This window comes from Theropithecus gelada, chromosome 12 (genome assembly GCF_003255815.1).
Source record: "Theropithecus gelada isolate Dixy chromosome 12, Tgel_1.0, whole genome shotgun sequence".
Lineage (NCBI taxonomy): Eukaryota > Metazoa > Chordata > Mammalia > Primates > Cercopithecidae > Theropithecus > Theropithecus gelada.
This window is the reverse complement of record NC_037680.1, coordinates 46,426,456-46,443,824: the sequence shown is the minus strand read 5'-3', so window position 1 is coordinate 46,443,824 and position 17,369 is coordinate 46,426,456. Positions and strand designations below refer to the sequence as shown.

The following is a 17,369-nucleotide window of genomic DNA, read 5'->3' as shown; positions in this document are numbered from 1 at the left end:
GTATTTGACATCTGTTTCTGCTTCTCTAAAGAATAGAGAAACCAAAATGTCTTGATCCAGAAGGTCTCCCATTATTATTGCAAGCTTTTTTCTCTAAGTTACTTATAAACTTAAACCAAGAAATGAGGATCTAAAACTTCCACTAAATTATATTTAAATCAAATTGTTTGATTTATCATACTACGGGAAAATTCCAAGTACAGATTATTCCCATTCAATAAAGATTTTCTTAAAAGGTCAACTCTAATAAAATTAAAGGCATAAATACATGAGCAACATAAATGTGTGTAGGTCTGTGATCATGTATGTGTATAAATATGTATAGCAGAACTGAGTTGATCCATATTCAACCCAATCGCCTACAACGTTATAATCACAGTATCATATGGAAGTTCTGTAAAACCTTGGCACCCTGGCAAAGTTAAATTATATTCAGTTTTGTTTTCACATAAAGTATCTTTTATTGCAAGAATGTAGTAACTAGTAACTCTTCAGAAACAAGATACCAAATTGTTATGTCTTCCCCAAAAACATTCTAGATAAACAAGAGGCTAGGAATATACAAACTACAAAGTTACTTTCCAATCCATTAGATCCTTTTACATCAACCCATGTCCAGTATTTGCATTCTCAGACCAACTAATGCTCCTTATCTTGAGCTCTAATTTGCTTGCTGCAATTTTTCTAAGTCTGGTTCCACTTCTCCTGGGTTCCAAAGGCTATGTATAGTTCATTTACTCTTTCGTTACCCTCTGTTCCAGGAGTGGGCCAGAGAGAATAGCCATGATTAACTATATACATAATACAACTTATAAAAGCTAAACATAGGAAAGGAAAAACGAAGGTAGCAAATTGAAAAAAACACTAAACCTTGACTCAAGAGATCCTACTCTGCCACTAACTTGCTGTATGACATCAAGTCACATTATCTCTCTAAATCTTACCTATTACAATACTTAGATAAAACATGAAGTACGCTTCCAGAGATATTCAAGGATGTACAGAGTCAGTTTTGGCAGAATGCATTTACAAGTTCTTAGTTGTGTCTGCTTCTCCTCTATTTACTTCTTTTATGGTTCTGCATTTTCACTCAAGTTTTCCAAAATTCCCATTTAGAACTACTGCTTCTGTATTGCATACAATTAGACTAATCCTTCCTAATCTGAAAGATGAGAAACATTTACTTCTAACAGCTTTCTTGAGCCCCTTACTCACTACAAATTGAGGTTTAGAACATGCCTGATCCCTTGCTTCCTCTCCCTTATCTGATTTTTCTAAACTCCTGTCTTCTAGGCTATCGCTAGATCTTTCCAGTTTCTATTTAAAACAAAGTTCTTCTACTCCTTACTGTTCTTATTTTTCCATAAATCGAAGGGTTTAACATATTACAACGTTTTAGTTCTCAGTATTACCACTTTTTGACAGGTCTCATATATAATACATGCTTCAAGGTATATATCTGTCCCAAAATGTTAGTAACATACTTTTGCCCCATGTACTATTAATGCTTAGTAACATATATGCAAATATTTCATTAAAATAAAACTTCTTCAGGAAATAAAAGAAAGCTACACACTTATAGTTATCCTAGGAGGCACTAAAACTAGCCATAATTTCAACTGATATTAAAAATATGCAACCTTTAAATAAATAAAACAAATATTTATTAAATAATAAAATCAACTATTAATAATAAGTAAACTAAAGAGTATATACTATATATACCTACCTAGCAACAGAGTACATAAAGAGAAAATCATTGTCTGGTGAGCCCGGGGTCTTGCTATAGTCTCTATATTTCTTCTGAGTGGTATTTTTTATATCTTTCATTACAGATTCCATTTCTTTACTTAAATTTGTTTCTGACTATAAAACAATGCAAACATATATATAAAGTTTATATTCACTTTCTTTAATACTGGTCTAAAACTAGAATGTTTATTATATAAACATAGGAAATTAAAATTAAAAAGTCAAAACAGATAGAACATTATCTATTATAAATATATTTAGTATACAAAGATAAAACCAGTCAAAAAATACTCTCTTAAACAGTGATCTTTAATTCTACATTGTGACTGGTAACACTGTAATCCAACTATGAATTAACCACATAAATTATTCTAAGCCAATGAGATGATGGTATTAAAATAATATGTTAGAACAAAGTTTCCATGTCTATAAAAAACCTGACTTTCATTTAAGTTCATTTTTCAAAGAATTATATCAATGTCCCATAAGTTTAAGCATATTTTAAACACACAAGAATTAGGGTTTATAAAATTTAAAAAAGACCACAAATTCTAAAATTAGTCTTCGCTTGAGAAAGGGAATTGACAGATGACTCTACCTAGGTTTAAAGTATGCATTTCTGTTTCAAAAGTCACATATTCACAGTTTTCACAAATTTACTATATAAACCAGACACAACTGTCACTTCTCTCAGAGACCATATAATAAATCTATAATGAAGGTGAAATATTTTAAGAATTTAAAACAAACAAATCCTACTGGATGGCATAAAAGATGAGTTCCCCGCTACAGTAGTCTGACTTGTGATGAACAGTTCAGTCAATTACACAATATTTTATCTCTCGAATACACATACACACAAATACATGTGCATATCTGTGTAAATATATCTTCTTAATCCTAATATACCTAATGGGCATATTTTTAAGTGATTAAATTGTGCTTTATATTGAGCTACACACACACACAGAGTATATATAGCTTGTGTGTTTGCTTTTAAATACTTCAACCTTTTTTTTTTTTTTTTTTGAGAAGGAGTCTCGCTCTGCTGCCCAGGCTGGAATGCAGTGGTGATCTCAGCTCACTGCAACCTCTGGCTCCGGGGTTCAAGCGATTCTCCTGCCTCAGCCTCCCGAGTAGCTGGGATTACAGGTGTGTGCCACCCTTTCCCAGCTAATTTTTGTATTTCTAGTAGAGATGGGGTTTTGCCATGCTGGTCAGGCTGGTTTCAAACTCCTGCCCTTAAGTGATCCATCTGCCTCAGCGCCACCATGCCTGGCTAATTTTTGTATTTTTAGTAGAGATGGGGTTTTGCCATGTTGGCCAGGCTGGTCTCAAACTCCTGACTTTAAGTTACCTGTCAGCCTCAGCCTCCCAAAGTGCTGGGATTACAGGTCTGAGCCACCACGACTGGCCTCCTTCAACATCTTAAAAGAGCCTAACTATATCTAAACCTATAGGGGTTCTTGACCTAGAAGATGTATACTAAAACTAAGAATTTAGCCTAAAAAGAAGTATAGCCTTTGATAATAATTTGTTCTATTACTTTTATTTAAATATAAATAGAAGAGAACAAAACCTCTAAAAGCAATTTCTACTAAATATGTAAAAGTCCAGAGTAATTTATAAACTGAATGAAAATGAAAGCAGAAAATCAGAGCTGAGTTAACCAGGATATTTATGCCTTACACTGATGCTTACTGGGAAAGCTCCCGGTCGTCCCTGCAGCTCCTCCACTTCCTTTATGAGATCTTGTATGCTTTTGTTGCTAGGACGTTGCCAAGGGTTATTTTCCACATTGCTTCCAGGATAACATGGAAGAACACTGTTAGCAAACTGCCTACAGAGGGGACACGTGAATTCTCCTTTGTCCACTGAGAAGCCCTGAAGAACCTGATCATTCTAAAAGATGAAATAAACATACAGATGCATGATACACACATTTACAGAAAACAAAAATTACACCACCCATTTTATAGTAAATTAATAAACCATACAAAAAAGACATCTCTAATATGTCATAAAGAAATAAACAAAATCCTTCATTTAACTGTTAAAGTTCACCAAATCACTTCTTACATCATAGCAATTACATAACACTTGCCCTCACCAAAACACTGTTTAAGTATCTTACTCTTCTCTCAGTATGAAACATTCAAGTGATTATGCAATTAATCTGAAATGTGGATTTCAGATAAACAATAGTTCAAAAAACAGGTCACATTAAAGTGGGTCACCCTCCTCTTACCCCACACCCCTGTTTTCATAATCTGTAACTGACTACTGGGAAGATTATCCCAATGCTCATGTTCCTTGATCTAGGATAAATAGCTTTTGAGAGCAAATAAGCCTCAAAAAAGTAACTTCTAAGGTGTCTAACTGCTAAATACAACTGATTAGACAACTGAGTTAGTGCTCATTTCATTATATCTTGCATCTCAAGTACTTTGACTAAGAGAACTATGAATTCTATTTTTCACTTTTTGACATTAACTTTTTAAGTCCTTAAAAATGTAACAACATATCTTCCTAAATCCAATTCTACAAACATTTACTAAGCTCCTACTATGTGATAAATGCTGTGCGAGGTGATAGCATAAAGAGTTAAGATACATTTTTCCTTCTTAAGGTGCTCACAATTTAAAAGCAAAATCAGGCAAATAAATTATAGTGCGATAAATGCAACAACAGAGAAGCCTTCCCAGAGAAGATTTGTGAGCTAAGTTTTAAAAATACACAAAAAAGAGAGTGCTAAAAATTGGGGCAATGGTCCTGATCACAGAACATTCTGTGATAAGCTTCTTGGCAGCCTTAATTCTAAAGAATGCTAGATACTCTTTTTTGCTATAACTGAAGCTAGGTTCTCTACTGAAGCACCCCCCAGAAACCCTCTCAACTCACCTTCCTACATCTCTCACATCTCAGCACCCTCTGGTGCTGGCCCGAGATCATTACTCTTGCATTCCCTTGTATTTGTGGCTCATGTCATTTAGCAATACTATCCTTTTCCTTCCTTTTCACTGCCACCTACTGCCCGCAACCACTGAAGACTTTGGTACCTTGATACGTTTTCCTCATCACTCCAAGTCCTGCATCTTCCTATGCAGTTTCACTATATATGTATACAACCAATCTTATACCTCAGTCCTTCAGCTCCTTAACCTCATCAGCGCCTATAGTTTTGGCCTTCACTCTACTCCAGCACCTGTTACCATAACAATATCCTTGTCCTGTAATAACTCAAAATTACTCGTGATCTGAAAATATTAAATCTAAACATCTTATATTCTGACTACCAACTTCCACCTCCTTTATTTCCCTTCTTTTTCTCCTAGTTCATCAGGTTTTTCCTATCCCATCTGCACACCATTGTCTACCACTTCAAAAACTCATGGCAATACTTCCCACTTGCCCTCTATGTGTCCTTTCATCATTCACACCAAACAAAGCCTTCATACTAAATTAATCCAATGTATGCCTTCTCCAATTCTGCACTCAAACTGAGTGTTGTCAGAGAAAAATGAAATGCCTTCTTGCTACAAACTGTTTCCAACCTCAACTTTGTCCTGCATACTGCCTGGCACTTTCTCCACATCCTAGGAAGCACTCTCTCATCCAATCCCAGAGTGGTTTTTCTGTTTTTGTTTATTTATTTTTTATTTATTTTTTTATTTTTTGAGATGGAGTTTTGCTTTTGTTGCCCAGGCTGGAGTGCAATGGCGCAATCTCAGTTCACTGCAACCTCCGCCTCCCAGGTTTAAGCAATTCTCCTGCCTCAGCCTCCCGAGTAGCTGGGATTACAGGGGCTCGCCACCATGCCCAACTAATTTTTGTATTTTTAGTAGAGATGGGGTTTCGCCATGTTGGCCAGGCTGATCTCAAACTCCTGACCTCAGGTGATCAGCACGCCTCGGCCTCCCAAAGTGCTGAAATTACAGGCATGAGCCACCGTACCTGGCCCCCAAAGTGGTTTTTCAAACCACCTCCTCACCTGCCAAGTCACTCACCTTCCCCACCCCTGTTCCTTTTACTCTAGGAGCATAAGGTTACACCTCATATCTCAGAGAGAAGAGCCTCATAGCAACTCCTTCCATATCCTGCCCATCTCCCATCACAAATATATAATTAATTAACCCCATCAATCCTTCCACCTACTTTCTTCTTTCTGTCCCCTTTACTAATTTCTCTCCTAAGTAGTCTCCCAAACATACCACTACATGACCTAATGCGTCTAGCGTCTAATGTCTAATTTGAGACTTTGTTATTTCCAATCAAAATCTTTCAGTGTCATCATCACCTCCCACCTTGATTCCTTCTTCCCCCTCATGCTCCACAAGACTGTCCTTCTAAATATATTTCAAATCTATATTCTCTTCTCCATTTTCATAAACATGAGTAAGTCCAAGCCCCTACCACATTCTTTCTTACTTTTCTGCAATCCCCCTTCTACACAACTGTCACAATGACTCTTCTGGACATTTTATATTTCTGCTTAAGTCTTTAATGGCTTTCTCTAAGGAATCTATATAAAGTCCAAATTCTTTAAATGGACCAGAAGGTCCCTTACAATGTAAACCTTAATTACTCATTCTGTCTCATCTCTCATCACTCAAGCGCCTTACTCCATCAAAATGTTCTGGCACCTGGCAGATGTTCCAGTAAGACTCTGTGTATACCTAACATTTAGCACGCATACTGTAACTGTTTACTTGTCTCTCTTACGTAATACATATTAAACTCATTGAGGGAAGGAACTGTGCCTTATGTACCATTGTATCCACAATGATTATCACAGTATCTGGAACACTGTAGATACTGAATAAATATTTACTGAAAGAATACTTGAATACAGGGATATGAAAAATGCATAATGTGCTTAAGGAACTAGTAATTAGCTTATTAATGTTGAATTGATGGAAGACAACACTAAAGCAATAGGCAAGTCCAGATCCTGGAGTACCTGAATGCCATTCAGAGAATAGTGAACTTTATCCTATCAGGAGGAAGACAGCAAGAGATTTTAAGCCAACAACACATATTGTCGATTTAAATTTTAGAAAGCTCAATGTAGTAAATAAATTACACCTGGAGTAAGGAAATCAATAAGAAAGCAATTCCTATAATCAAAGGAAGGCATACACAAAAAAGTAGCAGTGGAATTAATGAAGGTAGAATATAGTCAAGTGAGGTTTAGAAGGCAGAATCAATAGAATTTTGGTAAGGGACTGAAAGTGAGAGGTGAAGAACAGGAAGGAAAAAAGAGATATCTACTGCTTCTGAGTTAGGAATATGGGAATATAGTAGACCTGTATTTAAGAAGTTGCACTGGGGGCCGGGCGCGGTGGCTCAAGCCTGTAATCCCAGCACTTTGGGAGGCCGAGGCGGGTGGATCACGAGGTCAGGAGATCGAGACCATCCTGGCTAACATGGTGAAACCCCGTCTCTACTAAAAATACAAAAACTAGCCGGGCGTGGTGGCGGGCGCCTGTAGTCCCAGCTACTCGGAGGCTGAGGCGGGAGAATGGCGTGAACCCGGGAGGTGGAGCTTGCAGTGAGCCGAGATCGCGCCACTGCACTCCAGCCTGGGCGACACAGCGAGACTCCGTCTCAAAAAAAAAAGAAGTTGCACTGCTTGAACTCAGGAGTGTAAGGCTTCAGTGAGCTATGATCTAGCCACTGCACTCCATCCTGGGAAACAGAGTGAGACCCCATCTCAAAAAAAATAAATAAATAAAATAAAAGTTACACTGAAGGAGAAAGAGAAGTCTTCAGCTATAGGAAAATAAGAAAATGTAATGTCCAGGGAAGGATTCTGAATGGGAGAGGTTTGAACTCAGCTCCTGATGAGCTGAGAAGGGGCAGAAGAGGCAGAAAAACTGAAAATACAGAAGAAAAAGAGGTTACCTACTGATGAATCAAGGCCCCTGAGGTGTTGGGGAGAAAGGTCTACCAGAGCTCAGGCAGAAAAGTTATTCCTGAACAGAAGAAAGGCTATAGTACTACCTCAAAGAGTAGCAAAGAAAAGACTGGTTGGGATGTTGGACTCATTTATCAGGGAATAGAAAAGCAAGACAGGAATCTAAGAGAATGTGACAACAGACACTGTTTTCTTCATGACAAAGGAAGAGACCGAATCTATTAAGAGGAAATGAATCTTGGGGAGGCAAAGGTTTGGAATAGCTGCTGAGGAAAACAGGAGAAGGAACTGATCAAAGACAGGTAAATGAATTAATAGGTAGTATTTACAGCCCATAACTCTAGTCTAAGCCACTGTTATAGGAAGCCACAAGTTTGTGATAATAACCATTCACCTAGTTTTATGACTTTTCTAGCTGGGATAGCTGACTGGGTCTAAAGTCAAAGGAGGTTGATTAAATGAGATTCACAAGAACAGAATGGGTATAGTACAAGAAAGAGAGGATAGCAAAGAGCTAATACACTAGGAAAAAATTCAAAGGGTTAAAGGACTATAGATCTCGATGTCAGAGGCAAATCACAATAATGAGAGTGAAGACAAGAGAACTTATGTGATAATCGTAAGATGATATGGTAGGATATTAAAGCTTAATATTTCAGAGAGAGTAGCAGAGTCTAAAGTGCAGCCATGGAAGTCAGTTGCTGAAGTGAAAAAAATTTTTTTTTTTTTTTTGAGATGGAGTCTTGCTCTGTTGCCCAGGCTGGAGGGCAGTGGTGCAATCTCAGTTCACTGCAACCTCTGCCTCACAGAGTCAAGTGATTCTCCTGCCTCAACCTTCCGAGTAGCTTGGATTACAAGTGCACACCACCATGCCCAGCTAATTTTTGTATTTTTAGTAGAGACAGGGTTTTGCCAGGTTGGCCAGGTGGCCACATTGGCCAGGCTGGTCTCGAACTCCCGACCTCAAGTGATCTGTCCACCTCGGCCTCCCAAAGTGCTGGGATTACAGGCATGAGCCACTGCATTCAGCCAGCTGCTAAAATGAAATTTAAAATTAAAATCCTTGAAGTTGAACAGGTCTGTGTTAAAGTGAGACTGGATAGTTTACACGATGATCAAAACCACCTAAAAAGATGAGCTGGAATTGGGATGTATATACTATACAAAGATTTAATACCTGGAAAGATACATGCAACTTTAAAAAATTTTTGCAACTTACCCGTAATGATTCCATGTAAGATTTATGACAATCTATATGTAATGTGTGACCACAGGTTTGTACATAAACACCTCCTTCCCAGCCAATTGATACTGCCAAGAGACATGAACTCTTCAAAATAAAAAGAAGACAAATACAATTAATTTTAAAGTATAAACATATTTAAATATTAATATGGCCGCATAAACCTCTGCATGATTTTCTATTTTTATATTAACGTGAAGTTTCTATTTTTGTGGTATCAATTAATGCCTGACTAGTCTTAAGACATTATCTTTAAAATTGGAATACCATGAAGTTGCAGCTCCCAAACTTCTATACTCATAATGAAAGAGAATATTATGAATTAGCCTTTGTCCGCTCCATAAAATATATGCTCTCAATATTACACTATAGTTCAGTATGAACTATACTGTTGCTGAGATTAAGTATGGTACTTAATCTCTCTCTGATTTCTGACATTAACAACTTACTTGTTGAAACGCCTACTTTCCTCTGGTTTAATGCTACTCTCTCTTGGTTTTGTTCCTGCCTCTTTAACTGCTTTTCTCAGCCTTCCTTCTAAGGATCTTTTTTTCTTCACTACTCCTTCAATGTCTATTCCTCTACTCCTCAAGGTTCTATTCTCAGTGCTACTCTCTTCTCATTAAACTATTTTTCCTAGTGATTTAAGCAGTAATTTCGACTACACCGTAAGCTTAGATCCCTTGCCTGACTGTTAGATACAAGTACTTATGCCACTCAGAAATCTCCAGTTTAATGTCCCCCAGAAAATATAAACTCAATGTGCCAAAAATGTAAATTGTTAGCTTCTCCATGAATCATTTCCTTCCTCTTGGTTCAATAACTCCACAATCTATTTAGTCACCACTCAGAAAGCCAAGAGTCATTCTGTATCACACTCTTACCTTCATACCACAGTATCAGTTCCCAAATCATATGGATTCTGTGTCCTAAATAACTCATGATTTTGGTCTTTCCTCTTCTTTTCCACTACATAATATTCAAGTCTATATCCCACAGACTGGGAGAAGGGGTTCTTAAAACAGTTTCTTAACTCGTCTCCTTAACTCAAGTTTGTTCTGATGTACCCTCCATACATCTTTATAAAGTATAAATCTACTCACAAGAATAACCCAAAAACATGCCTTAATATTTACAAGGTCTTAATATAATATACAATAAAGAAGGGACCTAGACTATATAAGCAAACTATAATCCTTTCCAAATTTGTGTTTTTGTTTTTTGAGGTTTTTTTTTTTTGAGATTGAGTTTCACTCTTGTTGCCCAGGCTGGAGTGTACTGGCGCAATCTTGGCTCACCACAACCTCCGCCTCCTGGATTCAAGTAATTCTCCTGCCTCAGCCTCCCGAGTAGCTGGGATTACAGGCATGTGCCACCACACCTGGCTAATTTTGTATTTTTAGTACAGATGGAGTTTCTCCATGTTGATCAGGCTGGTCTCACCTCAGGGAGTGATCCGCCCACCTCTGCCTCCCAAAGTGCTGGGATTATAGGCATGAGCCATCGTGCCTGGCTCCAGATTTGTTTTAAAGGTTTCTTTCTCTCATCTTTCCTTTCTCTTTTACATCTTCAACTTCTCTTTCATTGCTAATTCCTTCCTCTAAACTTATAAATAGGTGGAAGACTTTTTCTCCTAAAATCTCTTCCTTAGAATTTTCATCAATTGGCCTCTGAATAGCATTTGGGCCTAAACTTGAATTCATTTTCTACTATCTATAGTAAATAGATGGGCGGGCCAGAGCAATGTGAAAGCATAAGATCTAACAGGAGTGGCAGCATATGATGAAAGATTTGAAAGCCATCAAACAAGCATGTACTTACATGCTTAAAAACCTGAGTCAACCTTTAAATTTTATTTTTATAATGTAAGATGACCAATGATCTTTAAATGACAGTAAAGTTCCGATATTAAATCAAGACTCTTCATGAGTATCTAAAGTTGAAAGTACTGTGTATTACATAGTACAAAAGGACTTCCCAGCCAATTTAAAGATGTGAAGCAGCATAAATCAAATACAGCTGGTTAGCAGGCTTCCGTTACAAATGAGAAAAACAACAGGAGCCCTGCTCATCCTTGTTTTACATTTTGGAGCTGCTTGAAATTGAAGCAGATTTTGGTGTTAGATCATTTAGAATGATTGGTAGTCAGTTAATAAACCAGTTGCTCTCTTTGGCACTATACTACAAAAAGGCAATTAATCTGTATTTTTAATAAAAATGGTTAGCTTTTAAAACTGGAAACAATGAATCATTTGTCTATACAACTTTTAGATGTTTGAGTTTGACAGTCAAAAAATGCAGGGTAACATTTAATAATGTGAGACTAGTATTTTAGGGAGACCTCAAGTATCCACCACTGTGCTAAGTGCCTAACACTGAAATGTCACAACCTCAATAATTACTAAAACCTAATACAGTAGCTGGAGTTACCCCTTTTTACAAGAGAGGAATGATAACTTTAGTAAGATCACTAAGTTATAAGTTCAAATCCAAGTCTATCTAACTCCAAAGATCAGGTTCCTTCTCTCTGTTGTGTCATATTTCCCATGTGTTACACTTCCAGTTTCTACAGTGAATGCACTGTCTTACATAACTAATATTCTACATGTCAATTCTGTAAAATGCATGCATTTAATCTGAAGACAGTAGAATCTACAGTCTAATCCTATAATCAGTATCAGTGCCTACTGATGGTCATTCTTCTGCTCTATACAGTCTGGTCCAGCTACCACTCTGGTACTCTTATGTTTAGAGTAATTCAGGAAGAAACCCAGTAAGCATCTACAACACACATAGCATGTGCTAGCCTCTGAATCAACATGAGGCACAGCTCTGGACCTTCAGAGGTATGCAGTCTGGGGAATATGCCATATATACATCAAACAGGTCTTATAAAAGCATACAAAAGTAATGATGTAGGAATACAAACCTCACAATCACTAACAGAAACACAACAGAGTATAATCCAACTCAGATTTCAGCTCAGAGACTTTTTATTAAAAATATTTTTTTCTAGAAATGAATAATTACTCTGGCTGCAAAAAAGAGATACCCTCCCTTTTTGCTCCCATTTATTAGATCATCTCTTTCCTCAAAATTATGATGCTCTTAGGTCTAGGTTTATTTTGATTGATTTTTTTTTTAAGTTTTCTATTTGGTGTTGGGATTCATCTTTACCTGTTTACTCTAAAGTAATTTAAAATGATAAAAATTAAAACCAGGATTATTGATAGTGGCAGGAGACAGACAAATTCCTAGGTAGACAGGGCCAGGTCCCTGGTGAAATCCAACCTTCAAACCACAGACAATTTAAAGTCTGAAAACCAGTTGCAGTTTCAGGTAGAGTCCATGACTGGAGTGAGAACTTCCTCGAAGCCTTATAGCCAATCAAACAGTGCTGCTTTTATCAGGTCCACACATGGACCATTCAGCACACACTCCCCCATTCTGAGACCATAAAAACCACAGACTCAGTCACACAGGCAGCTACGCGTTTTCAGGCCCCCTCTCTTGTTGTTGAGATCTTTCCTGTCACTTGATAAAATTCTTCTCTGCCTTGCTCACTCTCTGGTGTCCGTGTACTTCATTCTTCTTGGTTGTGGGACAAGAACCTACCCACCAAATGGCAGGGGCAAAAAGGGCTGTAACACATTCCTGGCCGACTCACAGAGCTGTGGGTAGCAGGAATGAAAAGAGTTGTGACACGCTCCCATTCACTGGACTATGGGAGTGAAGAGCTGCAACCCTTCTGGGGGCCCAGACCTCGGCACTCCCCAAGCAGAAGCTGTGGCACTCCCTTGGGGCTCTGCGGTTGCTGGTGTCTCTGAGTTTTTGGGTGCCACTGCATCCCCGTCATTTGAATGCTGGCACCCAGCCACAGAAGCTGCTTGCAGCACACCTAGCCCCACCACAGGCAGAGCTTGGAGCTGCAATGGTTGAGGGATCCAGACTAGGGAGCGAGCTAAGCATGGCCCGCCAGCCAGCCTGGGTAGAGTGAGCCCAGTGGGCCCTAGTGAAGCCCAGGCAGAGGTGCCACCTAGTGAAGTGGCACCAAAAGAATCCGGTGTCATTATGACAAGAAAATAAAGTCTAAATAAGGTGGCAGTAAATTTCTGCAAAAGCAGAACTTAGCATCATTTCCCAATTTTCCTTGAAAATAAAATATTTATTGGTCTCTGATTAATAAAGTAATATATGTATCCTGTAAAAAAAAATCCAAAGCAAGCCAGGTGCAGTGGCTCACGCCTGTAATCCCAACACTTTGGGAGGCCAAAGCGGGCAGATCACAAGGTCAAGAGATCGAGACCATACTGGCCAACATGGTGAAATCCTGTCTCTACTAAAAATATAAAAAATTAGCCGGGTGTGGTGGCGGGCACCTGTAGTCCCAGCTACTCAGTAGGCTGAGGCAGAGGAATCATTTGAATACAGGCCCTGGGAGACAGAGGTTGCAGTGAGCCGAGATCACACCACTGCACTCCAGCCTGGAGACAGAGTGAGACGCCATCTCAAAAAAAAAAAGTCCAAAGCAATAAAGAACAAAGTGTGAAAATATGTATGTGTGTGCACATACATGTATTTATACACATGCACATACAGATACTGCTACAAAATAACCATAATTTCATTTTAAAGTCTCTGAAAATATATGGAAGCATGACCCTTACTACCTAACCCAAACTGCCTAACAGGCCTAACCTAGCCTTCCTAAATGGGATAGCTGGAATATTTAAAACATCACTTTACATTTATATTGACCTGTATTATATGCAGGGTGACCTATATGCAGAGTGAACTCTAACCTGGTGATTACTGCATGAAAGATCATTATCAGCCCTATGTTACAGATGAGGAAATTGAGTCTCAGGCCACTTAAGGGATTTGGCCAAGCTCACATTGCTCAGAAATGGCAGAATCAGGACCAAACCCAGTTTTTCTGGTCTAGGATTCTTTCTGATCTACACAATACCTCCCTGTAGGTCCATCAGCTCCTGCAGAAGCCACCAGAAACCTTCTTGTCAGTCTAGCATATTAAGGAACCAGACTCTACTCTGGCTCTTACCATCACTAGATCAGTTCTTATTTATTCTGATTATGTATTCTGTCTTCCACTTATCTTACTAATTTCTTCCACTTCAATGGATTTATGGGCGAGAAAGTTCTATTTGGAAATCTATCCATATAATCATCTCATACAGTTAACTAAAAATGTTTTACTTTATATTTTAAGCTTATATCTTATCTTTATTTAATTCAAGACACAGTAGATTTAAAAAACTACAACAGGAGAAAGGAAACCCCATTTGATAATCCACTCAGGAAACATCAAAAGGAATACAGAAATTTTAAAAAGACGTTAACAATGCTGCTGCTACTAAAGTTTATCTTGAAAGCCTTCAGATACTTATGAGTTCCAGAATCCCTAAATGCAAAACACTGAAAAAAACTACCAAGTTTATAAGAAGTCATAGCAGATATGAATCAAATCCATCCTTACTTTACATTTTAAAAGTATCATAATGAAATTTTATTACATATCTTTAAATGAAAGTAAAAGAGGGAGGCAAAAATCTTCATACAATATTCCCACCATAATAAAAGTTTCCAAAGAGTTAATACATTAAGTCCTCACTTAATGTTATCAATAGGTTCTTGGAAACTGTGACTTTAAGCAAATTATGTGGAACAAAACTAATTTAACCACAGGCTAACTGATATAAACAAGAGTTAAATTCCTATAGTATATTTCTGATTACAAAAACATCATCATAACTTCTAAAGACCCAAAACATTTCTAATATGAAACACTGAAATGAATGCAGAGTATTTGAGAAAGGTTAATAGAAACAAGAAAACGATTTACCCAGTTTTTAACAAAACAATGAGTACTGTGAGTAGTAGTGGTGATGGGTTAAATTAAGGAATAAGTGTTTGCAAAGTGAAAATCGTTAAAGAGTACTTCCTATTACCATGCAATTTAAAAACAAACAATAACAAATATGCAGGTTCACTGAGCCCTTTCATACCACATCGTTATTATGCAGTTGTATAATTATCATATGCTTTATAAATTTTTACTTTATCATACACTTTGTAAATTTATAAATTAAAAAAAAATATATGTTTTCATTATTTCATTCATTTTCCAACCTACTTATTCTAGTTCACAGTCATAGGTGGCTGGAGCCTAATCCAGCTCAGAGCACAAGGCAGGAATTGACCCTGGGCAGGACACCATCCCATGGCAGGACATACTCACATCCACACCCATACTCACTCATACCAGGACAATTTAGACATGCCAATTAACCTAATGTGCAGCACATCTTTGGGAAGTAGGAAGAACTGGAATACCCAGACAAAACCCATAAAGACATGGGGAGAACACACAAATTCCACACTGACAGTGGCCCCGGTAGGGAATTTTTTTCTCATCAACATTATAACAAAACAATGTTGAAAGAAACATCATTATTTAAGGATCTGCTGTACTCATCATTCCACTTAATTGAATGTGTGTATCACACAATAAACAACATTTAAAACAAAGGTATCACATTTATTATCTGAAATGTTTATTAACAGATTTCCATTTCTTTCTATCCACATATTAATTTTTTTCTAATAAACTTTCAAATTTAACATCAGAATGCCATTTTGGTAAAAGACATATAAGATTCTGGAGGGAAATAACCAACCATCAACTTGGCAGACAAAAGTACTATTTTATAAAGAGTACTTACATCCTTAAAATAACGCTGTAATAATGAAAGCCTCACGTCATGAACGGCTGCACAGGTATCCCAAGGGTAAATCTGCTCCTCTTCAGTGATTGGCAACTTTTTTGGCTCAACATTGTCACGGCACTGCCCCAAAACTACATTAACAGATAAAAGCTCATTAATCAAAAATAATCAATGCCATAGATCTGTAACTCCAAGAAAAGCTGAGTTATTTACCACAAGCAACTCAAATTTTTTCACTATTAGAAATTTTTAAAGACTCCTCAAAAAAGTGGTATTCTAGTTTTCTTCTACAGGCTAAATGAAGCTTCAAATATGCCAATATTTACTTTAAAAAATAACACTGAACTATGATTATAAACTCAAAATGGACGGATGGATGGATTGATGGGTTCCTAAATCTGTCCACTGAAAAAATCTAGATGATATAACTCTCTAGTATTCACAAACTTTATTTCTAAATATACTATTTCTCACTAAAAGGAAGAAGAGATCCATGGAGAAACAGCTGAGTCCAGGGTTGGGGAAAAGTGCAAGTTGACCCCAGAAGGATGTGTGATTAAAAAGAGCAAGTAAGGGTTCAAACACTGAGGGAGCAGATTTATAAGGACCTGGAGTTCTGACTGGTAAAATTTGAGAAAAGTTGAGTATTAAAAAGAATAATAATAGTAATAGATAATACAATACGTTCACTGACCCAGGCAAGGAAAATGAAATAAAAGAGTAAAAGGGTGAGTAGAGTCTTAATGTATCATCCTATAGATTACCTACTACCTTACCCAAGTGATCAAACTTGATTGGCACCACCAATAATAGGACAAATTGACACAGTGGACCTCCTGATGTAATGCTATTCAAAGGAACATCACCTGTGTAATACCCTTGCCAAAACTGTTTAACTTCAATCTAGTAACAAGGAAATAATCACACAAATCCAGATTCTGAGATATTCTATGGAACAACCAACCTGGACTCTGAAACTTTAAAAAGGGGCTAGAGAAACTGTTCTAAATTACAGGAGAATAACAAGAAATGACAATGAAAAACAATACATGATCTTTTATTCAATTGTGAATCAAGAAATATCTGCTATAAAAATATTACTGACTCTGACCATAAAAAAATGATGTAAGTGGATATGTGTATAAGTTAATCAGCCTGATTAATGGCAAAGTGGCACGTATGTTAATTAGCTTGGCTTAACCATTCCACAATGTATACATATCAAAATACCATATCACATTTATGTACCCCATAAATATGTACAATTTTTATTTATCAAGTAAATAAGAAACACAAAAAATATTGCAGGGACAACTGAGAGAATCTGAATATAAACAATATTTGATGTTAATAATGTTACATTTCTTAGGAATGATAATGGTACTATAATTATGTAAAAGAATATCCTTGGGCTGGGTGTGGTGGCTCATGCCTGTAAACCCAGTACTTTGGGAGACCAAGGTGGACAGATCACTTGAGGCCAGGAGTTCAAGACCAGCCTGGCTAACATGACAAAACCCCGTCTCTAATAAAAATATAAAATTTAGCTGGGTATGGTGGTGCATGCCTGTGATCCCAGCTACTTGAGAGGCTGAGGCATGAGAATTGTTTGAGCCTGGGAGGCTGGGGTTGCAGTGAGCTGAGATCACACCACTGCACTCCAGCCTGAGCAACAGAGAGGGACTCTGTCTCAAAATATATATAAGAAAAA

At 37.4% G+C, this 17,369-nt stretch overlaps 1 protein-coding gene across 1 annotated transcript in view; it reads right to left on the bottom strand.

The window, feature by feature from the left end:
* UBR3 (ubiquitin protein ligase E3 component n-recognin 3) overlaps positions 1 to 17,369 on the bottom strand; it is a 229,601-nt gene that overhangs the window by 43,992 nt on the left and 168,240 nt on the right. Inside the window, exons 26-29 of the mRNA XM_025403952.1 lie at positions 15,656 to 15,789; positions 8,889 to 8,999; positions 3,454 to 3,654; positions 1,730 to 1,866 (exon numbers count right to left, since the gene is read on the bottom strand). Coding sequence (XP_025259737.1) covers positions 1,730 to 1,866; positions 3,454 to 3,654; positions 8,889 to 8,999; positions 15,656 to 15,789 — 583 coding nt within the window. The remainder of the gene's footprint in view (positions 1 to 1,729; positions 1,867 to 3,453; positions 3,655 to 8,888; positions 9,000 to 15,655; positions 15,790 to 17,369) is intronic.